This window comes from Arthrobotrys flagrans, assembly GCF_004000055.1.
Source record: "Arthrobotrys flagrans strain CBS H-5679 chromosome Unknown unitig_0, whole genome shotgun sequence".
NCBI lineage: Eukaryota > Fungi > Ascomycota > Orbiliomycetes > Orbiliales > Orbiliaceae > Arthrobotrys > Arthrobotrys flagrans.
The window spans coordinates 2,718,006-2,741,461 of NW_027137550.1; the positions used below are offsets into that span (position 1 = coordinate 2,718,006).

A 23,456-nucleotide genomic window follows, 5' to 3' on the forward strand; every position below is an offset into this window, starting at 1 on the left:
CAGTGCCGATATTCAAACTACCAGGGACCAACTTAATTTGGCTGATGTTACGATAAGGTAGGCAACCACAAACATATCTCGTACGTACCAGTCTTCTGGAACGCCCCGAACACTTTTGGTTGATTCTCAACATCATGATTCCTGTAGATGGATGTACACCGCTATTATCTCAGATAGGGATTAAGGGAGTCATCATCTAGAAGTCGGGACTTCTAGTCAAGTCAGTCTATGAGGGTGCTATAAGTAGAGCTTCCCTTTCCTAAGATCGGAAAGATATTTTTCATAGTACAGACGACCACAGCCCACTGCTTCCTCTACTACTAATCTAAAAATCCAATATCCTTCTTCAATTTCAACCTATCTTTCATTCACAAACTATTGATTAAGCTTGAGCTCAATAAGATGATCAACTCCTTCAAAGATCCTGTTACAGCTCTTACCACACTCCTCGCCTTCACTGCTATATCATCCCCATTGGTTCATGGCGCTCCAGCACCAATTCCTGATGATGATACTCCCGAAGTAATCGGGAACCCGGGCCTCAGCGCGCATAGCTGGTGCGCCGCTAACCGCGAAGAGGTCTTCCGTGAAAAGAAGATCACCAGCGCAATCCCTGTTGATATGGGAATCTATAAGATGCCTGAGAAAGACGAAAAAGAGGGAGGAACGGAGCCCCTCAGCTATGGAACACAAATTGGAGCGACACCAATAGAGGGTTGGCAAAATAGAGGCCACCCGGGAAGCATGACGAATACAACACTTAAGGAAAGATCATATCTCTCCAATGTTTCCGAAAGGCTCATCAAGCGACAGGGAATTGAGCCTGCAAATCCTTGTCGCCACCCTAATCCCATCTTCCCCGACGAAGGACCACCAAGTCACGTTGAGGGGTGCAATCAAGATCCTTTAGATCCAGCGGGATTTTGCCCTAGCAAAGGAGAAAATGACGAATGCACCTCTTTCTGTGAGGAACGTCGTGAATACTTCTACGGTAAAGAGCAGCGATGGCTTCCGGCTCAGGAAATCTTCCCATATCCGGACGCCCCTGTTGTCTCAATCGGCAAGGGTGAAATGATTAGTTTAGCTGTGGGTATCGATTATAGATTCCAAATCAGTCTTCCTGTGCTTAGTGTCGGCCTTGGTGTTTCGCTTCAGAAGTCCTGGACTTGGACCAATACTCGCTCATATTCGGCCCCCAAGTGGGATGTTTTGCACCCATACTGCGCTTTCTTCACCTTTGTGCCAAAGATGGTAAGGAGTTGCGGGACTGTGACTAAGTGGCCTAAGCGGGTCATACTTCAGCCGATGGGAGGATTTACAGAGATGTGCGCTTTCAAACGGGAGCCAGAAACCACAAAGGATGCTTGCGTCGAGTTCCCATGGCGCAATGCAAAGGATGAGGTCGAGGGTGTTCTCATGCTTGGTAAGACTTAAACCTACCCCTTCGTTAACGTTACGACTTTTTTGTCGAATTTCTACTGACATCCCGATAGTCAAGGTCGAATGCGGCAACGAGCAAACACTTGCACCACCATGCCAACAAGATAAAAAGTACCTCCTTAACGGGGTCATGGACGAGACTCTTAACCATTGGAATATGTCTAACCCTGAGACCCAACGATGGTTGGAATCCCAAAGGAAACTCAAGCTGTAGTGGCCATGCTAGCCGCCATTACATAATATAGAGCGTATATTGAACGAAATTATGATGGAATTGTATTTACTGACACTAGGAGAAGTATAAGGATAAGATTTGCGATTATTATATACCCATGTTGTTTAATGTTCATGTGCTATGAGATTTTGAAATTCGAGACGGGGACCGGGGTCTTGCAACTGCTCTTTGAAATTATTTGCACTTAAACGCTTCTGCGTGTATATTCTGTCTTCTTTGCTTATAGTTTACTGTTTTCAAAGAACAAGTCTTAAGATTTAAAGGGCCTGACATAGTAACATTAAATATTAAACAATGTAAAGTGCGGTAACAACACTCAAATTAGCGCAGGCGCCGACGTCGACGGCAGTATTTGCGTTTTTTATATAGAATTGTGCTCCGCTTGAGCTACCACAAACTACCACCATAGACGTATGATATTCTGAATGGTCTCCCGACTGTGACGGTTGAAATACTGGGCACGGTAAGTGTTGAAGATGTGCTAGTCGTTACACACGATGTTATAGCCGAAACAAACGATGTGGCAGTTGTTTCGCCGATTGTAGATGAAATTGTGAGGGTAAAGGACAGCGTCGTTGTAGCCAGGATGGTCTGTGTTCTAGAGACTGTAACTGTCGCTGTCGCTTTGGACGTCAAAACGAGTGTATTAGTAGATAGCATATCCAAGTCAGGCATTTGATTCAGCCCTACGATATTATCCAGTTGTTTGAACCACAATCAATCTGACCGACATCTCGAAACGTTTGCGTTGAGGGAATTGTATCATTCGCGTTGAACGTTTTGGAAGCAGGTTAATAACGCTATCATATTTAGCTAAGGTATTTGAAACCTAGAATCAAGACTGCTTTAGAATGAAATTGAAGTTTCAATTGTAAATATTTACCCCAGTGCACATGGATCTCGAAAAGTCCTCATTCTAACTATGAGGTTGGTGTAATAGTAAGTTGTGTTGGTTATGTTGCAAATATTACGCTACATCCAAATTAGGAGTAGTAGAATATATTGCACGCGGGAGCTCCACCAATCCAATGCACTAGTCTGCATCTAGCTAGCTTCAAGGGAAGCCGGATCCTGTTGCAGCCTGAAGCAGCCAGGGCTTCACGCAGTCACGTGCCCACAACACAACTTCACGTTCTGTATATTTCGTGTAGACTAGCATCGGTCGACCTTCTCCAATTCTTGATTCCCGATAAGGAAATTCTCTATTCCAATAACAATCACGGAGCAGCCTCCTACAGGTTATGGGCACTTGATATTCCACTAGTCACGAAGCTAGGACATTACTGGACATTTGCAGAAGCATACCAGTTACCCAGAACTTATCGAAGGAATTTACCTCAGAATACAACAAAGAACCTGCCCCGGCTTTGGGAAGACGTAGTCTTCCAAAGCTCATTTTGCCCCCTTCTGTACAGAAACTGCTTAGTTTGATGAGACTACGACCTTCAGTCGGGCACTATAAATATTTTATTAAGAGAGTTTATTATATCTATATACCGATCGAGGAAAGTGCCTTTCTCTCTTACTGCCTACCTGCCTACCTACGCAATACGTCTACCTACTTCTGTACGATCAAAATACTGAGTGCGAAATAGTGAAATCTTCATTGCTTGTAAACGCTGCAATAATCTTTATTTTTTGGCAATGCATTTGTCTCAAGATGATGTATTTACATAGTTCAAAGCCGTACCTATTTACACCTTTCTAAGCGGCACAGCTCAGTGTATATAGAATTATCAGTATATTGTATATAGAATTACTAGTATATTGTATATAGAATTACCAGTATAATAACCAACAGTACCACCAGGCTGCCTATAGCTACTAGAACGACTAACACGGCTAGCCGAGTTTGAGCTTTCTTTATTCCCCATTCACCATCTGTGTTCGGATATTCTATCAAGAATAGATGTAAGTACGTGTGCGGAATACCGGGAAATGACTAAAGTTAGCGTCGAAGTCACCATGAGACAGTGGAATCTTAGATACACCTGCCATACTACCTAGGCCTAGTTTCGTGCCCCGAGATTGCCAGACCCAGGCCCATATCTGGAACTTTCTTAAATCTTCTTAAGAATATTTTGGTGATGGTTACTTAGAAACTTCACTAGGTAGATACCCACATACCATGCCGGGAGGATAATATCCTTTAAGCAAATTTCTTGGAGATACACCCTCCTGAGGTGACGTATGTCGCTTCGCTTCGGAACTCATGTTTTCAATTCGAAGAGAGGTTTGGAAGCATTGTATAGTCTAATTCAAGGGCAGCTTACGCTTTGTATCTACTTCAGTCATCAACTACTTAACTACTTGTCCTTCTTAACCGTTACGAGACTGCTTGTTAAATTATTTTTACGCTGACAATCATATCGGTGCTGAGAGTACACAAACTATCTGGTCGCGTTAAATCCTCAGGTAACACTTGTAGCAAATATTTAAATGTAACTTTATCTGATAAGGTTCGCCATCAAACTCCAACTTCCGAAGCCACACCCAACCTCACCTCCACACCTTCTCACCTCCTCATATCATAATCGGCACCCCCATCGTCTATCCCGTCACTTCCCCCCATTCTTTACCGCCCCGGCCCCTACTTAGCTACCCTTAGTTCTACTCTCATTCTCCTAGACGCTATACTGGGCCCTTGTTTTCGAGCTTCAACTCAGCACCTTACCCCGGGTAGAATTTAACGACATCATCCATAGGAAACCATACCCTAGTCTCGATACTCCTGTATTCCTATCTGCATCCCTTTAGCATTTAGGTTATACTAGTAAGTTCCTTACACGTTTATCCCGATAACACGAAAGAGGGCCAAAGCTAAGCATATGAGAAGAGGGGTAGCCGAAACGTGCAAACTCAGTTTGTTGATCAGCTGTTGATCAGTATCACTATAGCTATTAGCTATTCTAAGTTTAGACATCCGCCATCGCTTCCTCGACCAAATCACAGAAAAATGGAGGAAATGAAGAGTCTCACTACGCCATTTGCTCCTCTACGAACCAAATATCCAAGGTGCTATGTCAAGGCCGTCGACTTCTTAGAAGCGACCTCGATGATAGAGTACCACGAGAGTCGTATTCTACTAGCGATAGCTAGTGCTACCACCAATTTTCAACTTCTTACCAAACTTCCAGAATTCGAGCTCCACGAATTGCAAGAACTAGCTCAGTTATCCTTAATTGCCCTAAAAAACTGCGAAACTGGGGGGTAGGCCATCATCAGGAATAATAACACCAAATGTCAGCCGTCCAGGCAGCAGTACATCCTCACCTACTGAAAATCAACCTAGTGGGGTCCAAGGGTCCCTGCTTCAAGAAGCACTCAACAACGCCGTGGCCCCAGAGATCACACCAAGGGATCCTGGAAACGATCCGACGACACCAAGTGGCATTGATCTGTCGTTGCTAGGTATTTACCCCCCCTAACCCATAGCAGGCTCTTTTGATTCGACAGTCGGAATATTCTAACATGGTTATCGTGGAGGAGGGTCTACCATCGTTCAAAAGTTCGGAATCTCCCGCGACAAACCGTTAATATTGGCCAGTAGCTTAAACAGAGACATCAACTTTAGTGCACTCTGTAGATCCAGAGAAGACGGAGGATACCTCATCGAGGGTACGATTTTGGTCGTAACTGGTGAAGCCGCCGATATTTTTCCGTTTTCGGCCCTCGACTACCGAAGAAAAAAGGTATCACTTAACCTGGAGGCTCATCACTATCTTGCTGGGTGAGGCTTTGAGAAATACTCTTGTTGAAAACCTCGTCTCCGACACCTTTAGAATCCACACACCCGCAAACGGTATGTACTTGATGGACCAATTTCACAAGAATTATGATTACGGGTTTCTTGGCCTTATTCCAGTTAGAAAGTCAGTGTCGGAGCCACTTTATCTGGACGTAAAATATGCTCGCTACCTTGCCACGTCTGAAACCGAGCCCACTGTCTCATATCCAGCCAACCCTGCAGAACAATTTATCATCAGAGAGAACGGACTTAAGAGAAACACAAAGCTGCGGATTCACCAGAGTCTCCTCTATCTGCTCTCTCAGGAACCTACGATGGCCCCTACGAAAGGTATGAGGTTGAGTATGGTAATTGGTACGAGGATGAGGATGTTTACTGGGACAACGATCTAAATTATTAAGATCCCAGCAAGGCATTTGTACCACAGAATCTTTAAATCTTCTCGTAATATAAAATTCTTACAAACAGCCAATATCATGCATAATTACAGGTTCTTGGCGCAGCTCTGGTGAAATATCATGAATTTCGTGTGTTTTGTTGGATTTCCGAAAATAGTTAGCTGATGATTGAAGGCGTCGACGGCTTGTGCCGACATGACACGGCCCAGGATTCAGCTCGACATTTGGATGCACGCCTGCCACCTTGTTCTACATCCACATTCCATTCCAGCATTAGCAAACATCAGCTTCCATACACTACCTCCCCGATCAACCTTACGGCTTCAACTTAGACCCAATTTGCAATCGAATTGTACCCTCGACCTAGTCCTCGACCCGAGCCGACCATGACACCACCTGAGCTAAACCCTTTGGCAGCTCTGCCCTACGAACTTATCAGGGAGATAAGCTTGAACCTCGACAAGGCCTCCCTCAAAGCTCTGCGGCTGGCGTATCCTCGGCCTAAATTACGCGCCGTCACCGCTAAACTACTCTTCCAAACGATCGAACTACGCCTCGGAACCTTAGAATGGAGTTTCGCTGGAGCCAAGTCCCGCCTCTCGTACTTGGATAACCTTCCTACGGTTGATATAGAGTCCACAGGTCATCCATTGACAGCGTGCAAGAAACTCTTGATCGATACACGATACCCGTGGGTTGTGACACCTGAGGGTTGTATCAGGGCGAACCAGGTACCCCGCGACAGAATTCCTCACGATGCTTGGCTCGAGCAGAGGAGGACGTTTGATGATTTGATGGTCCTGATACCGGAGGGACAGAGAACAGAGTTTCTAGAGCTAGTTAGTGGAGTTCTTGCTGCTGCGGAGAACCTACGAATCGTAGAGTAAGCGTTACACACTGAGTCATGACGTAACAACACAGTATCTCCGGGTCCGCGAGCTAACAACAATGGCCCACCAGATGGCGGACGACGTCGAGTTTACCTATTCAGGTTCACCAGGGAATCTCTTCGCTTCTTTGCAAACCGATCGATAACCGCGGATTCACTCTCGACGTAGCCATATCCGTTAGCACGTTTCCCGACAAATGCGAATACCTCGACGCCCTTTCCAACGCCCAGTACATGGCCATCAAAGTTGTTGGGTCTGGTCCCCATCGTGGAGATCATCATGGCCTCGAGGAGATGCGAGAAGCCGGCGAAGTAGTGAAACGTTGTCCAGATATCAAGGGGTTCGAATTTTACTCCCAGGCTCCCGTTTTTGCCTACGCAACATCCGATGCCTTGAGGGATGCTCTGAGAGATCTTGATGGACTCGAGGTCTTTAAAGTGGATTCAAATTTGGGATTTACCCACCAGATGGATTGGACGAGCCTAAAAGATGTGAAAGATCTTTGGATCTCTGTTGAAGGATCTGTGACGCATAATGAGGATCTAGAGGAGCTTTATAACGGCCTCAAAACAGTTGGAACCCGTCTTGACAGACTCTCTGTTGAGACCTACATTCGGCCTACCCATAGCTATCTCCTACAGCACTGTAACCCCCTAACAGAACTTGAAATTTGGGGCTACTGGTATGGGATAAACCAAAACCTCGTCCACCCATTTTGGGACGAAGTAATCCCTAGACACGCACCGACCCTGAAAAAACTGAAGGTCCAGAACCACGCGCAGTTCGAAAATAATAGTTGGAGTTGGTTAAAGAAATCTGACAACAAGGCCAAGGCGGCCTTGCCCAAATGTAAAGAGCTGGAAGAGCTTACCATCGGATTCTGCGAAGGCACTATAACATCGACAAGTTGGGTGACCGAAATGGTCGAGGACCTTGTACCAGCGTGTCCCCGTTTAGCCGACATCCACATGACGTTCGAGTTAGGCGACTCAGATCTCCTTGCCAAACATGTGGAATCGACGTTAGTGAGCCTAGATGCCTGGGAATCTACCAACAAAGTCTTCAACGGACGGTCTCTTAGGTTGAGCCACGAGGATATTAGTAAGGGAGTAGTTTGCTTCCCGAAGCAAAGCAAACCCGGCACTATACCCCCGCTTTGGTACGAAAGTCTTCTGCAGAGCTGGGAGCTGTCAAGGGGAGTTAGTAAGGCGGATGATGAAACTGCAGGCCAGACGGTGTATAGGTTTGAACGGCTAGATGATGTGTACCTCTCTAATGAAAGATTGATTCAACCGGCCCCGAGAGACGAGGTCGAAGTTGGAGACGACGATGATCTAGGATTTGACGCAGATTATGGTGATGCAGAAGACGGAGAACGGTGGTATTCAGACAATTCAGAGCCCTACGAGACTTGAACTGTATGGAGAAGGCACTATATTGAATTTTGTGGTTTTTCTTGGGCTGTTAGCATTTATCCTTCAATTCGTATCATTCCAATCCGCGACTTGGTAACTTCCGCTGGGAAGGCAAAAGAGACTACTCTTAAAATTCCCTGCCAAGCTGGTGTAGTCAGTAACCGAGAAATATTGACATGGAAGGCTACATCCAGCGTATAAAAATTTACCGCGGCTCCTCCGACCACATTGACGCGATAGGAAGGTGGTGATATCGAAGAGTCGCCGATACCTTGTTGCAAGCTATGAGCCCATGAGATTTATCAATGACTATGAACCATTCTCATAATAGATTACGATCTAGGCATGCCTAAGTAGTGAGAAAAATGGTTTGTAAGGTGCTGCGCTGTGCCGTGCCGCATTCACACGGTCCAATCTGTCGGGTCCAAGTGGAGATCGAGCAGAACACATGAGCCGCAGCCAATTTGCAGAACCATTGAAACAACTTCTCGCAGAAACTTTCTATGAATCATTATTTTTCAAAAATAGTAAAAAATAATATATATTATATAGTTAAACAAAAGTTATCGACAATTGGTGAGGTTGTAAGAGGATAAATTTCTATACAAGAGCCCTTTGATAGATTTCCCATATTCCAATTTTCCTATCATACAGTAATTGGAAGTAAGAAATCTATCAAGTTTTATATATATTCTCAAAAGCCTCGAATAATTAATCCTCTTTGTAGTATCAATTTCTCAGACTCATTCGCCTTATATCAGCTGCTGAATACACAAGTTGATTTATTATAAAACAAACTCCCTCAATATCTCAACAGCGAGTGAATATCGCATACTCAACCACATCTCAAGTGGCTCCAGCAGCCCGGCAACTTCATATCTCACCTCGCCCAATCCTATGAAAACTTCAAACCCGGCGGCCCAAACGACTGTTCGTCCTAGAAACCTACATAAACCGCACAACATGGGGATTCCAATGCTACACCTCAGTCCCACAAAACGCAATACAACCTGCCACCCAATAGCTGGAATGCTGCTGTACTGACGGTCAAGAAATATCTTTGAGAAGGCCGATGGACGTAGTTAGCAATGTATTACAAACCGGACGCTGCAAGTTGGGATTTAGTGGAAGGATTGTGTTTGGGACGATCGTTCACCGTTGTTGATGGGGTATAATCATAATTTGACGGGTATGAGAAGCCGGTTCGTGAGAGTAGGAGGGCTCTTGAGGAGCCGGCAGGGGGAAGTAGTGGATCGATGATATCAAGCAGAGGATTGGTATCCATGATCATGTGGTCAATGCTTTTACAGATTGAGAATCAGAAGCTGAAATGCAGCCCCCTGTATATAGTTTATACCCGAGAGATACTGATGTCTAATAAAATACCCAATCATACACCATAATGCACCTTTTCGCCTCATAGCTGATTCTCGTGCAACGTAAGCAGAATCAACCCCCTGTCACCGTTTGTTGCAATTTGTGTGTTGTAGACGCTTCGACCTGCCCTGCCAAAGGCCGCGTCGTCAGCGGGGCACAATCAGCATGCAGTCAGCCTCGCAGAGCTCATTGGTTGTCACAATGTAACAGCACTAGAAAACGGGACGATTTCTCAGGGAGGGATAGTATTCCCGGTTCGTTTGGCCCGGTTTAGGGCTGAAATTGTGTGGGCAGCACGATGACATCGGCCAGAACAACCCCTCATTCGTGTGCACCATTTCGACACCAAGTGCGCGCGGGGTAGACGGTCACGGCAGCTAACTCTGGAATAGGTGAAAGTGGGTATGGCTCAGCCGCAAAATAAGATTTTCTGTTTCAGTGTTTCGTAGACTAAGCTTTGGAAGTCTTCCGGACGTTGACATCCGTGGATTAACGGGGATAGATACGTACTTCTTAGCGGCATTGTCCAACGGGAATCCGGTTTCCCGTGGGCAACAAGAGGACTTTAAAAGGGACTGTGGTGCCGAGACCGACCTCAACCAAGATCCACATTCGCACTCATCGCCTATAGTAGTTCTGATTACGTGAGGATCCGAACCGCTATTTATCTTAAGGTACCAAGGAATCAATACCGCACCCCATCCCCATTATCTCTTCTTACAATGATTTCGGCCAAACTGACATCACCATCTCTGGAGTAAGTTTCACAACTGTACTATCCGACGACGTTGCAGCTCTCAACATGGCATCAGCATCGTACGCCATCACGGGTATTCCAACCACCAGGGGCCCTGATGGGGCTCTCCCGCTCCGTCAAGAGATTGATACCTGGTCTGCAAACCCAGCAAATGTCGACCAGGTTAACTTGTATCTCCAGGCACTTGCTGCCTTCCAACAGCTTCCTGCCACGGACAAGTTATCTTACTTCCAGATTGCCGGTGAGTACGAATTACCTCTAGTACTTATATATCCATGGCTTGTCTCGTCGCCAGACGGCTCATCTTGTGCAATCCGTGACTGACCGAAACCTCTTTATAATATAGGGATTCATGGTAAGATCCTGAATGATAATGATGATAGGTATATCTTGAATATACGAGCTAATACGCATTTGTCGAGTAGGCGAGCCATTCGTTCCCTGGGACGAGAACACCAGTCCTAACCCGAGAACTAGTTGGAGGGGTCAGTCTATAGCTACTATTCAGATACAGGCCCCTTTGATTTCAACTAGCTAATCAAATACGTATACAGGTTATTGCACACACGCGTCCGTCCTCTTCCCGTAAGTAACGAAGTGTCATATCCCATGCCTTTGGCTAGAGATCGTTTCTAAATCGGAATTAACAGAACATGGCATCGACCGTATCTTGCCGTCTTCGAGGTAATTGATCCTTGTAAAAAATAGTACAATTTAATTACACACAGGTATGGAGAACTGATCCGTAAATTTGGTATCTATAGCAAATCCTCCATTCAATCATGCAACAAATCGCCGCAGCATATCCAGACCAAGAGCTTCGAAACCGATATCAGGCCGCGGCCCAAACATTCCGTATTCCATACTGGGACACTGCACAGCTGAAAGAACGTGGAGGCAGAAGATCTTTAAACGTTCCTTATCTCTGCACCTTACCTACCGTTCAGGTCTTCACTCCTACTTCAGCTGGAGATACCGTTCGACCTTTCGAAACAATTGACAACCCTTTGTACAGCTACAAATTTGTCACCACGCAAGGAATCACTAGTTTCCAGGATCAGGATGGAAACTTCTTTCCCGTATCTACAGCCATCTCCCCTCAAAAATAGTGATGTGAACCGTTTCTAATATACATTCGATTGGTAGTTCGCAAATGCGACGAAAACTTCCCGTTATCCACCAGAATATAATTCTCGCAACCCAACTGCTTCTTCTCAGTGGGCTAATGGAGTTGTTGATAATGACTCCATCACGGAGGCATTGCGAAATTTAAGTTCTCTTGGTGAAGATGTTTACAGGTCATTCACAACCAGCAACTATGTCTGGTACTCTAGCACTCAGCAGTCCAATCCTCCAGCGCCCAACAGGTATGCACCTTGGAATGTACTAATTTCCTTCTCATTAGCTAATAATCTCCAACTTTTAGCTACCAATCTCTCGAATCAATCCACAATGAAATCCACGGCATCACAGGCGGTGGTGGACATATGAGCTGGAATACGTAAGTTACCAAGATTTCGATAGCTCAAAAGAAACCAAAGCCCGCTAATATCTAACTTTGGCCCCGTTAATTAGGGTTTCTTCTTTCGGTATGCATTTAATTACTTAAGTGGTTAGGCAAACCCGCTTTGTATCCGCTAACCTATGTCTCTTAGATCCTATTTTCTGGCTTCACCACTGCAATGTAGATCGTTTGTTCGCTATCTGGCAAGCCATTTACGCCGATACTGACCGATATCCCGATGCTTGGTTCAATGCACAGTCATCCCAACTTCGGGACGAACGAGGAACTTGGTCGATTGCTGCGGGTACCCGCGAAAATGCAGATACTCCACTAGCTCCATTCCACAAGGACGACCGAGGTAGCGTCTACACTTCCAACGACGTCCGCAACTGGACTCGATTTGGCTCATCGTACCCTGAACTTCAGCCATGGCTGCCCCAATACCGAGACTCCACTGGCGAATTTAACGCAACACTGTACCGTAATGACGTTGTTGCACAGGTCACCGACTTGTATTCTCGTGTCAGAAGACGTGTCCAGAACACTCAAGTTCCACGAAACCGTCTCTTTGCTGCTACCCAGACCGGGACGCAGTCATTCCAAGGCGGTTCCGCTAGTGCAGGCGGATCGTTTGCGCCCCCACCGACAACACAAGGACCTAGTCAGCAGTTGCAATTCGCTCCCCCTCCTTCCGGCAGCGGGCAGACCTTCGCTCCTCCACCAACAGCCCAAGCGCAAGCTCAGTCTCAAGGGCAACCGTTCACCCCGCCAACGACGCTCCCTACCCAGGGACAGCAATTTTCGTCTCCGCCTCCTCAAACCACCCAGGGCCAGCAGTTCCCGCCCCCTCCGACTCAGCAACAGCAGTTCCCGCCCCCGCCGACTCAGCAACAGCAGTTCTCACCCCCACCGACTCAACAGCAACAGTTCGCTCCTCCACCTACGCAGGAGCAAGCCCAAGCGGTTACGTCACCACCTGCGCAGACACAATTCTCCCCTCCTCCAACCCAGGGGTTCTCACCACCACCTACTGGTGAGACCCAGGGACAGCAATTCGCTCCACAGCCACAACAGCAGCAATTTGCGCCTCCACAACAAGGCCCAGTTGGTCACACCCCACAGGGGCAGCATAGTTCTCCACCACCCAAGAAAGGCGGCCTTAGTGGTCTTGTGTCCTCTGCCAAATTGCATTTTGGTGAAGCCCTTACCGCGGGTCGCGAAGCTGCTCAAGGTCATCAGCCAGTACAGCAACAACAACCCCCTGGTGCTCCAGGAAACCCTGGCAGCAGCGGTAGTGCTCTCGCTACTAAATTCGGTGGCATTATTGGGGGCGGTTTCCATATGGCCCAAGGGCGTCTTGGATCTAAAAAACAACCGGCTCAGCCTGGATCCCGTGGTATCGATGATGAGCCCGGTCAAGAAGGAGAGTTGAGCCGCGGATTCGGTGATATGAGCCTAGGTCAGCCAGGTTCCACCTCAGGGGAACCACTTACTTATCACGAATATGATGCCAATATTCGATTCGAAAGGTAAACTATATCAAAAAGGGTAGAGAAACTTGACACGGAACAGGATGTTAACGTATTGACCAACTTAGATTCGACCTTGGTGGCCGCCCATTCACAGTCCACATCTTCCTTGGGGACTTCAACCCAGATCCAGCAACTTGGATGTGGGACAAGAACCGTGTCGGCGGAATCTACAACTTCGTCGCCGGCGTTCAGCGTGGAGACGGAAGCGCCTGTTCCAACTGCGAGACCCAATCCCAGGACCACACTATCGTTACGGGCCAAGTCTCTCTTACCACCGCCCTTCTCGACGATATTGAAGACCCAGCCAATGGGTTGCATAGTTTGATTCCAGAGGAAGTCATTCCATACCTTCAGCGGCATTTGCACTGGCGTATCACCGATGTAAGTCAACAATTGAGGCTCAATTTATAATGTTCTCAACTAACACGTGGAAATAGCCGAACGGAAGGGAGATCCCACGTCAGGGCCTCCGTACATTGAAGATCTCTGTTGTCGAATGTTCCGCCACCATTTCAAATAACCCTGGCGAGCTCACACAATATGGAGACCACAGAGTTTTGGATATCGTCACTGAGGGACGTCCGGCTGGTAAAGCTGCTGCTGACGGTTACTAATTCATTCTTTGATTTTTATTACCACATTTCTACGAAGGCAGACATTTAAGCAAAGGGTTGAATTTAACAGTATCGAAATTCGAATAACGAATAATATAACAAAGAGGAAAACAAAAGAATAAACGAATAAACGAGCACTCCTGCATGTTAAGTACTTGCTTGCTTAGTGAATAGCTTGTATCCTGAATTAATGAATTCAATGAAGTCTTCAGATTCACATTTCTCTAAATATAGAATCCACGATGTCTCTACTGATATACCTTGTAGATCTATTGATATTAGCATCGATCAATGTTCCAATCACATCACAAACAGCTCCATAAATCGGCGGCCGGGGCAACCGGATGATCAGGTCGGAGGAGCGGTTTCTCAAACAAATCTCATAATTCGCCGATAATTGTTCCATCTCCCTATACAAATACGATTAAAATCCTTTCAGAAGAAACAACCACCATGACAGGAGACACCAATCTCTCATAGCTAATATAACCGTTTCCAAAAAATTACAATCTCGCAATCACGACAGAAGCCGAAGGGGTAAAAGGGAAAGCCCCGGTTCGTCAACCCTGGGCCTCTCTGCTAACACGAATGACCCCAGATTTGCCGAATACAAGGGATCTTGGCGTCGCAGAGATTTCTCTTGTCTAGTAATTACCTCCTTCTGAAGAAATGGAAGTGGACTCGCAATCACCAGCTCCAGCACTAGGTGCACCCGCAAGTTATCTCACGACACCTCCGACTAAAAAAATGGACGTGGACAGACTGCCACCGCCACCATTACCAAGCATACCCAGCCTTGGTTTCGTCACACCGGCCAAACGGGAAAACATAGACTATACCAGCATCACACTCCAGCCTTTGCTACCGGAGAATTTGAGACGGCTTGAGGAAAAGGCTGCAGCTGTGGCTGCAGGAGAGGAGGACCTTGATGAAAAACTTCCTACAATGGATATTTGGCAAGATATGGATGCGTTAGGAGCTGCTAGGAATATGACGGAGAAGATTCAGTATGTCTACAAACTTTGGGAGAAATCACTAGCGGAAACTAGGCCCTCCAAGCCACCACTGCCAGATGCTGGGAGTGGTCCTGCATCTCGGGCATGATTTAATTGGTTCCTGAATTCAACTTTTTTGTTTCACAGTTTCTGTTAACTTGGGTTCGGGCGCCAGGGGCAGGCTGGTTTACGAGACAAGTTCGGCGTCAGCATCAATTGAACCTATATTATTCCCTTGCTGTTAGCTGTTCTTACTGAAATGACTAATTTTTAATTTTTAATTTTCTTTTTTTCTTCCGTTCAGGCTCTTGCTTCCAAAGAAACGAACTTTGTATAAGGCTACAATTTTTTCGTAACTTCCTTTGTAGTATAGCAAGTAGTAATAACATGGAGGGAGGTCGATCAGCCATGGCAAATCGACCTTGTGGTATTTTGGCGGGACTTGTGTTGTTTCTAGAAGACCAATTTTGTGCTCAGAATTGACCGAATATCAATTAATTAGACCTTTTACAAAGAGGCTAGTAGAGTTACTAGATAGATAGTTCTTTGGAATCGGTTGCATTCGTTTTCTTCTTGGAAATTTTCTCTCATAAGGTAGCTTCAAGGTCCAGTTAATATCACAAGCCTTCTCAACTTCGTCTGGCAACTCGATATCCGTACAACATGCATTATCCCAGATCAGTCGCAGCGAACAATTGCAAAGTTCGTCTGCGGCACCGGGACAAGTTCGCAAGATATATTAACACGAACAAAAAAGTTACACGGCGGCTTTCGCAGATTCCACAATCGGCGAAAGGGTCGCTTTTCAAGAAATATTTTACTTGATGCCAACAACTGCCGAGAAATGGCGTACGGATGTATCCGAGTCTAAGCCTCATCTTATCCGGGTACCCCTTCGACCACGATCCTTGTTTGCAGGAGAAACATCGACGGAGACTTGTACTACGCGAATATTGATTTCAGGGATGGAGGAAATAATGAACGAAGTCAACAATGTCGTTATGGGAAACGCTTCCCCACGAATGACTAAAAGAATGGGTATATAGAGGGTTCAGTCCGGTTGTCTAGAATATCCCCAGAACCTTGAAATATACCCCGCCAGGAAATATTATACTCCGATAAATGGTGGCGGGGCCTCAGACTTCCAGGTTCAAGCTTTCGAGAGAAACATCTTAGCAGTATCGCTATTCCACTGTCCCGAACCCATGAACAGGCACTTCGAACTGCGAGGCAAGGGGTGAGGTATTGACGAGCGGGAGGTTACATGAGTGAGGTAACGTCATTCCCCACAATTGGTGCAACCTCGGCATTCGAGGCCCGGTAGCCGACTTCGCCCCAATTTACGGATCCTACACACGTTCGCGTTCCGACGTCGAGATCTTGGAGTCAGAGACATCATATCAAGATCTTAAGATCGCTAATGGGGACGCTAGGCTACAGGACTATACTGGATTGACGCGAATTTGAACTTAGGGTTGCGGCCGTCCATGACGTGGCCGTCTCCATTGCGAGCCGATATATCTATACCAAGAGCTAGCCTCGTTAAGGCGCAATACCGACGTTTGGGCTTATAAAGCCTTGAGATTTCAGAGCAGGCCTGGTGGGTCATCACCACATTCGATCCAACTTCTTGACCCTCATAGAGCCGATTGATCGATCGAGTCTGACGTTAATTAGGATCTGTCCAGATCCCAGCTATAGTCGAAGACTCTCCAGGACCTATATTTACAATAATTTTATACCTTAATACCAACCGTATCAACTTCAATCCCAGGCCATGCTGCAACAGGCCCTTCTTACCTTGATTCTTTTATATGGAGTCGAAGGTCTAGATCTAGAAAGCTCACATCCACATAATCCATTTCTCCTCAAAAGACAGGCTCAAAGAGAGCGGCTATTCGAAAACGTAAGTTGACTCTTATAAAACAGTCGCATGTCAAGAAAATCTTCAAGCTCATACGATCATAGGATACCTCCCAGATCCCACCCACCATCGACCTAAAATGGTACCCCTGCAGCAGTGAAACCCTCGAAATCCCCTTCGAATGCGCAAGACTTAGCGTTCCGCTAGACTACCAAAAACCCAACAATGAACTCCGCGCAATAGTCCCTATAATAAAATACCCCGCGGATAAAAATGTCCCATACAAGGGCTCCGTTCTTATCAATCCAGGCGGTCCAGGTGGGATGGGCTCGGAACTAATTTACGACGTCCCAACTTCCAAACAAATTCGATCCAACGTCGTAGGCCCCGGATGGGATATTCTAGGCTTCGATCCCCGCGGTATAGGCTATGCAGTTCCGTATGGTAGCTATGATACCATACCGGGTTCGTTTGAACCGGAACGTCAAAATGCAACAACCCTTTCGAGATCAAAATCCAGACGACGTGCACCAAAACTTCCTCCCAATAACGACGAAGTAGCCTATGGGATCTTAATCCCGGACGATCTACCATCCTGGAAATCCCAAGCCTATCAAACCGGATTCCAATATAGCGCCGCCTGTCGAGAATACGTCTCCCAATACAACCAAGCGGGTCCACATATGAACACGGTCGTTGTAGCTACCGATATGTTATCGATAGGCAAAGCCCTTGCTCGAGAAAGAAATCAGCCGGAAAAATACTACGCTCGTAAACTTCTATGATGTCAGCTATGGTACCGTTATCGGTCAATATTTCGACACTCTATATCCCGATATCAGAGTATTGATTGTCTAGATATATGCGGAGATGCCATCATGTTCAATAGTTACAAGTCAAAATCTCATAGATATGATTAGAATCTACATTGTTAAACGGCTTCAAGTACTTTAGCCGTCGATATATCGTATCGTAAATTTACTAACTTACCATTCATTTTTGAGTGCTGGATGCTGAATACTCTCGATCACATGTTTCCGGGGACCAAAGTCTTCAGGTTACTACAGCCTACAGAATCACTAAAGATAAATAGGAACTATGAAAAAAAACATTATCATTATCAACCTTCCGAACCACTGCCAGTAGAGAAGACGAATCTGTCTCTACTGACGGCGGTTCGGAAACCAAAAAAAACCAACTACCCCCTACCCCCACGACCAACACCAACACCCCCGCGGCTCTCCCTAGACTCCCATCCCGGAAGTCTACCCCTCTCCAGCCGCGGCCACAAGAAAACTCTCCCGAAGAAAGAGTTTAAATGTGTGGCGTTTTTCGGCCGGGTCGAAGTGGACCTCGAAGGACGAAAGTCCGAGCTCATTGAGCCAAATCTTGTACCGCCTCGAAACAAGCGGTTCGATTCCGGACAAAATATCCGGCAGCCGGGCCGTCGTGGTCGTTAGGGGGGGCCCCTTAAAGAGGGACCACCCAGGCAGCCCAAAGACGTCCTTCTGCCCGAGGGCGGCCTCAACTTGGCAGCATCCCGCTGCCAAAGTTGACAGCACCACCTCTTGCTGGTGCTCAATCCATGATGAACACGGAGCGTTGAGCTCCGCGCCCATCATGAACGCGTCGACATTCTTCAATGTCGAGAATAATCTTGACACGACTTGGTCACCGGAAGGCGAAACCTTGGTTGAAGGTTCAGCCGCACCCGAAGGTTCGAGGAGAGAAATCTCCTCGACCTGGGGGGCTTCCCCAACAGCCTTGGTTTCGCCCTTGGCGGCCGCTATCGTGTCGAGACTATTCTCTAGACTTGTTCTACGCATGACGGTTTCGAAGCCATCAGCATCGATGATTGGCGCTTGGATTTTCTTCGGTCCGGGAGAAGGAACCTTCTTGGAACCGGGAGCAGAAGATTTCGCGGGCTCAGCAGCAGGTGCTTTCTTGGGTTCAACAGGAGAAGCTTTCTTAGGTTTGAGGGCAGGAAATCTCCTTGGTCCAGAAGGCGCTTTCTTGGGTCCGGGAGCGGAAGCTGTAGGAGCAGAAGCTGGGACAGCAACGGCCGGAACGGATGTGATGTTTCGGTTCGACATTGCTTCTGCAACGAGATTTTGTCAGTATCCGTGAACAAAACGCTAGAGTCTTTTCGAGATTAAGATGTTTGTTACTTACCGAATAAGGGTGAAGAATATCGGTTTGACGTGAGATTTACTCGAGGGCTAGGAGAAACCAGCGCTGGTGAGCTTGAGGTTCGATGTGGAAGAGAGAAATGTAGTAGTAATGAGAAGGGAACCGTTGAAAATAACAAAATAGAAAGGGAACAAAAGCCGCTGCGACGAGAAATGTCGTTGCAGAGAGGAGAGAAATTTTGTTGCAGGTAGCTTCGAATCCAAGAGCCAAAAAGAATGCCAAAAAGGCCGTTGCAGAAGCCAAAGGGAGCAAGAAAAGAAACGAAACAAAAGCTGTTGCAGGCAAAAATTCGATGCAAGACGATGAAGAATAGAAGGGGTGGATTGTATGACTTGCAAGTCCGAGATTGAGCTGAGGGCGAGTAAGAGTGCAAGAGCGACTCTAAAGACGAAACAGACGTGCCTTGAATGGATGATAGCTAGAAGCGAGGGTGCTTGATCACTATCATATATCTGAAGATGGATTGGTTTGGATTGGTTTGTTCGAGAACAGATGCTGTGAAGCCTGGTTATTCTGCAACGAGTCAGCTCAATGTTCGGAGAAGCTACCAAGACGCGTCTCGAGGCATCTTGATGATGGAGGAGAGGAGAAAATCCTTTCATAATGGCCACAGACACAGCTGAGGGAAATCTTTTCAGCAAGCTCGCCGCGCTGCTTAGCAGACGATTTCGTACCAGACAGCTTGTGTTGCCCTCTTTAATAAATCCCAACAAAACAAACGAAACTAAGATTCATACTAGATATAAATTTCCCCAGAGAAATACTCAGAAATCAAAGCTACAATAAATTCCAATTTCTTCTATCTCGTATTTGCCCTGCCATGAGCGTTCGCAGGCTGAATATGCAAATAGTGTTGTATTTTCTGTGTTGCGGTGGTCCGATCACTGTTACACAAGAACCGGCAGGGTAAGCGAGGGATAGGTCTGCGCAGCCGGACCATTCACAGCAAGTGTCCCGAGGGCCTCTTCGGATATTAGGCAAATGTCCGAAGTACGTTAACTGCTAGCCAGATTGCTCTTTGGCCGTTATCATGTGTACTCGAATTTACTTTCTCTTAGCCTTTACCTAGCTAGAGTACTATCATAAACATCCTCCCACCGCTAGGCCTTAGCGGACCACCTCGGCACTGATAGTAAACGAATCGGCATCACAAAATGGTACTCTAATGAAAAATCAGGAACGTGAAATCAAAAGGCTATGCTTGTCTGTACGAATGAAATGTGAGAAACAAATGCAAGGTGCTGAATCCGTGACACCATCGATCCAAAAACTTAACCTTCCCCGTCGGCTGTATGCAATCCTCAACTATACTAACGTTACCGCCCACCCATACGTAATCATCCCATAACCATTCTCTTCACATGCTCCACCGCAACAGTTGTAGCCGCCTCCACTAGGGCACTCGTGGTCTCCGATCCATGCGACTCCTCTTCCACACTCGTTCCATGAGAGGCTCCTTCGCCATGGCCCTCAGGATTAGGGTAGTAGAAAGCAGCTACGGCAACAACAAAGTAAACCATGAGCAGGAAACTCCCTTCGAGCCAATTCGTCTTTCTATCTCGGATAAAGTTGCCGACGACTAGGACGGAGAGGAGCAGGGAGAAAGCCATGAAGTACTCGAAGTTGAGATCCATATCGAGTCCTTTCGCCCAGCCGACAATAACGACGATGGGAGAGACGAGGAGGGCCGTTTGAATCGTTGCACCGAGGCAGTGGGAGAGAGCGAGGTCCATTTGTCCTGTAACGTCGTTAGTAGAATTCATTTGTGATCTCCATAGAGAGAACTTACTATCCCACGCTTCGTCCAAGGCTGTAAGATGCTCTGCTGCCTTCTCGATGAGTGGAACAAGAATCAAACCCATGAACGGATCCGAAATATGTCGCGTTTCCACGATATACGGGATCTCCTGGACCATAAAGTAGGCACAGAACGAAACAAATGTCAATCCAACCAGGGTAAGGAATATGGCCTCCAAAAGCGAAAGCTTTCGGCGATATCGCTCCTTATGACCATCCGCATCTGCAATTTCCGCCTGCTCGAGAACGTGGTGAAACGTGGTACTGTGGGTCTTGAGTTGGAAGAAGAGGAAGCTACTTCGGAGTTAGCCTAGCGCTCCTAAATTTATAAATCCACGAGAACTCAGGCTACTCACCAGATATACGCAATCAGGAGCCCAATACTGACAATACGACTAACATCAACGACTCGAAGCGATGCATCATGTTCGCCAATATCCGCTCGCGGATATATCGCCTGGTAGAACTGGCTGGGGAGGATGACCCCAACAGCACTAACCAGCAATGCAGCCCCGGACACCTCTGTTACGTATTCCGCAATATCTTGCTCGCGGTAGGCAATACCACCCACGAGGAAGCATGCACCAGTGACCAGAAGTAGATTCGCAAGCATGGATCCCAGAAGCGCGGCTCGGACGACGTCGTATTGTTTATCGATGAGGAGGATCAGGCAGACGATAAGTTCGACAACGGCACCGGTGAAAATTTCGAGGGTGGCTCCAATGGTCTGGAATATTGAAGGTTAGAAACTATATCTTTCAAAAGTAATGAGAATAGTATTTACCTTTGGTAGCTTCGCTTGTAACTCTCCGCTCGCAAAAGCCAAAAGATTGCCGCTCGGCACCATCGCAATGAAGTTCAGGATAAACACAGCCAACGGATGCGTATCCCTACTGGTATACCACATGGCAATACCGGCAGGAATAGCCGGAAACAAAATATTACTCCAAGAACTCAACGTCGAAGTACTCTTTATCGTAATTTTAGTTGCCTTGACGGGGTTAAACCGAGCAGGCTTGGGCTGAGCACCCTTCCTAAGTCTTCTTTCATGTTTTTCCTGTGCTTCTTCGGGTGTAAGTCCTGCGAACGTCTCGTGCTGGCCTCTCCGACGGAAAAGTGGATTCCTCCAGACGCCTGGATCATGGTGGTATTGCGAGGATCGAGGAGCGAGAGGTAGTGGTAGGTCACTCTCTGTTGAGACTGTCGGAGCCGACGCTGTGACTTCAGGCTCCTTAGGCCCGTTTTCGAGGTCGCCAGGAGTGGCCATTGAGTAAGAAATCGCACCAAACTGCGTCGCTATGCTATTTTGCCAACAGCAGCAGTGTTATTCGGGCAATCGTGTATGATGTCGGTGCAATTTTGACGTCGTCCAAAGACAGGGGATATCTTGATGCTACAGAAAGCGTGGTGTTGTATTCCCGAATCCAACAAAATACACCCCAAAATACGCGCAGAAAGTGTTGGTTCCAGGAATCGAGTCTGAGTCTTCCAGTCTTCAAGTATTAGGCAAAGGGAAATCTCCACCCCGAAGTAAAAAATCCGGGGGGCTAACTTGGTTTTTAAAAGAAGCCCAGTACTAGTTCTGCAAGCCACAACCTCGAATCAGACTTCACGAATTCCAATCCAATTGGTTCGACGCGATTGTTTTAATTTGACCGTAACGAGTCCCAGATTTTTCCCGCAGTCCCCTTGCAAAAAAGTGCCAAGCGGGGAAAGATCAGATGCCGGACAAACTCTTCGAAAGGGGCAGCAGCCAGGTGTCACAGAGCTGCTGGAGCAGTCGTCGTCGGCAATTATGAGAGGTGCTCGATAGAAGCCATCTTGAAATTTTGAGACTCAAGACGAAACTGGTTCGCATAAATTCAGGGTCTTTTCGCAAGTTGCCAATCCCGTCAGAACTGAGCCGGTTCCCGTGAACCAAGAAGCTGAGCAAAAGCTTGGATTTCCTTGGTTTGACACGAATCGCGGGATGTTGACATTCTACCCGTCAACGTTCGCGCCGCAAGGCTGACAAACATGGCATCGGCCAAGACAAGACAATTGTTCGCACAGCACCGATAACCAGGTTACATACAGAGTACAGAGTACAATATCGCGAATATCGAATGGCCTCATATCCTGTCACTAACAATCGACGGCAAGACATTTAATTGCGAAGGACCCTGCAAGCGTTCTCATCTGAAGTTGAGTCGCCGACATCCCAATCGGGGTGACTAAACCACTTTGGGACTGTTGCATTTTGGCAAACAACACTTCTCCAACACGATACGGCTGAACATCCCACAAAATTGCGATATGATTAATCCTCCGTGAATACTCCCCTACACCTAAATTCTCCAGCAGGGATTTTTAATGCCTTGGCAAGCACGAATGGTTACGGTTGTCCAGGAATTCGTGCATAAATGTTCGTAACTTTGAACAGAAAAGCCACCGGCCACCAAATCCGATATCATACCAGACCCCGACCGCGCAGTCCCTCCAATGTTCATATTGCACCGACATGGATACCTTACCGGTGGAGATGGCTCTAACGATATAGTATTCCTACGGCTTATAGGACAAAACCGAACTCGGCGCGAACGAGATAATTCAAATGCGTGTTATAGAGTCATTCACGGACCAAAAAACAACATATCCTCCGACGGCCTAACTTCAAGATTTAGCTTGAATCAAGGAATTCTGGAGTTCTTCGAACGAGGT

At 46.8% G+C, this 23,456-nt stretch overlaps 7 protein-coding genes across 7 annotated transcripts; 5 read left to right on the top strand and 2 right to left on the bottom strand.

The window, feature by feature from the left end:
- Positions 1 to 402: 402 nt before the first annotated feature.
- Positions 403 to 1,654, top strand: DFL_003844 (uncharacterized protein; the record flags this gene model as incomplete). Its single annotated transcript, XM_067632838.1, has 2 exons — positions 403 to 1,423; positions 1,494 to 1,654. The coding sequence occupies 2 exons, from the start codon at positions 403 to 405 to the stop codon at positions 1,652 to 1,654; spliced, it is 1,182 nt and encodes a 393-aa protein (XP_067491067.1).
- A 4,553-nt stretch (positions 1,655 to 6,207) lies between these two features.
- DFL_003845 (uncharacterized protein) lies at positions 6,208 to 8,126 on the top strand (the record flags this gene model as incomplete). Its single annotated transcript, XM_067632839.1, has 2 exons — positions 6,208 to 6,704; positions 6,782 to 8,126. 2 exons carry the CDS (start codon positions 6,208 to 6,210, stop codon positions 8,124 to 8,126), a joined length of 1,842 nt encoding a protein of 613 aa, XP_067491068.1.
- Positions 8,127 to 10,305: 2,179 nt separating this feature from the next.
- Positions 10,306 to 13,910, top strand: DFL_003846 (uncharacterized protein; the record flags this gene model as incomplete). Its single annotated transcript, XM_067632840.1, has 12 exons — positions 10,306 to 10,501; positions 10,607 to 10,615; positions 10,686 to 10,745; positions 10,815 to 10,845; positions 10,911 to 10,944; positions 11,025 to 11,339; positions 11,407 to 11,627; positions 11,687 to 11,761; positions 11,836 to 11,849; positions 11,916 to 13,293; positions 13,362 to 13,677; positions 13,734 to 13,910. 12 exons carry the CDS (start codon positions 10,306 to 10,308, stop codon positions 13,908 to 13,910), a joined length of 2,826 nt encoding a protein of 941 aa, XP_067491069.1.
- A 669-nt stretch (positions 13,911 to 14,579) lies between these two features.
- On the top strand, positions 14,580 to 15,014 carry DFL_003847 (uncharacterized protein; the record flags this gene model as incomplete). Its single annotated transcript, XM_067632841.1, has 1 exon — positions 14,580 to 15,014. One exon carries the CDS (start codon positions 14,580 to 14,582, stop codon positions 15,012 to 15,014), a length of 435 nt encoding a protein of 144 aa, XP_067491070.1.
- Positions 15,015 to 16,682: 1,668 nt separating this feature from the next.
- DFL_003848 (uncharacterized protein) lies at positions 16,683 to 17,554 on the top strand (the record flags this gene model as incomplete). Its single annotated transcript, XM_067632842.1, has 2 exons — positions 16,683 to 16,811; positions 16,874 to 17,554. 2 exons carry the CDS (start codon positions 16,683 to 16,685, stop codon positions 17,552 to 17,554), a joined length of 810 nt encoding a protein of 269 aa, XP_067491071.1.
- A 480-nt stretch (positions 17,555 to 18,034) lies between these two features.
- DFL_003849 (uncharacterized protein) lies at positions 18,035 to 18,862 on the bottom strand (the record flags this gene model as incomplete). Its single annotated transcript, XM_067632843.1, has 1 exon — positions 18,035 to 18,862. The coding sequence occupies one exon, from the start codon at positions 18,860 to 18,862 to the stop codon at positions 18,035 to 18,037; it is 828 nt and encodes a 275-aa protein (XP_067491072.1).
- A 1,434-nt stretch (positions 18,863 to 20,296) lies between these two features.
- DFL_003850 (uncharacterized protein) lies at positions 20,297 to 22,023 on the bottom strand (the record flags this gene model as incomplete). Its single annotated transcript, XM_067632845.1, has 4 exons — positions 20,297 to 20,697; positions 20,749 to 21,050; positions 21,113 to 21,483; positions 21,541 to 22,023. 4 exons carry the CDS (start codon positions 22,021 to 22,023, stop codon positions 20,297 to 20,299), a joined length of 1,557 nt encoding a protein of 518 aa, XP_067491073.1.
- Positions 22,024 to 23,456: the final 1,433 nt, after the last annotated feature.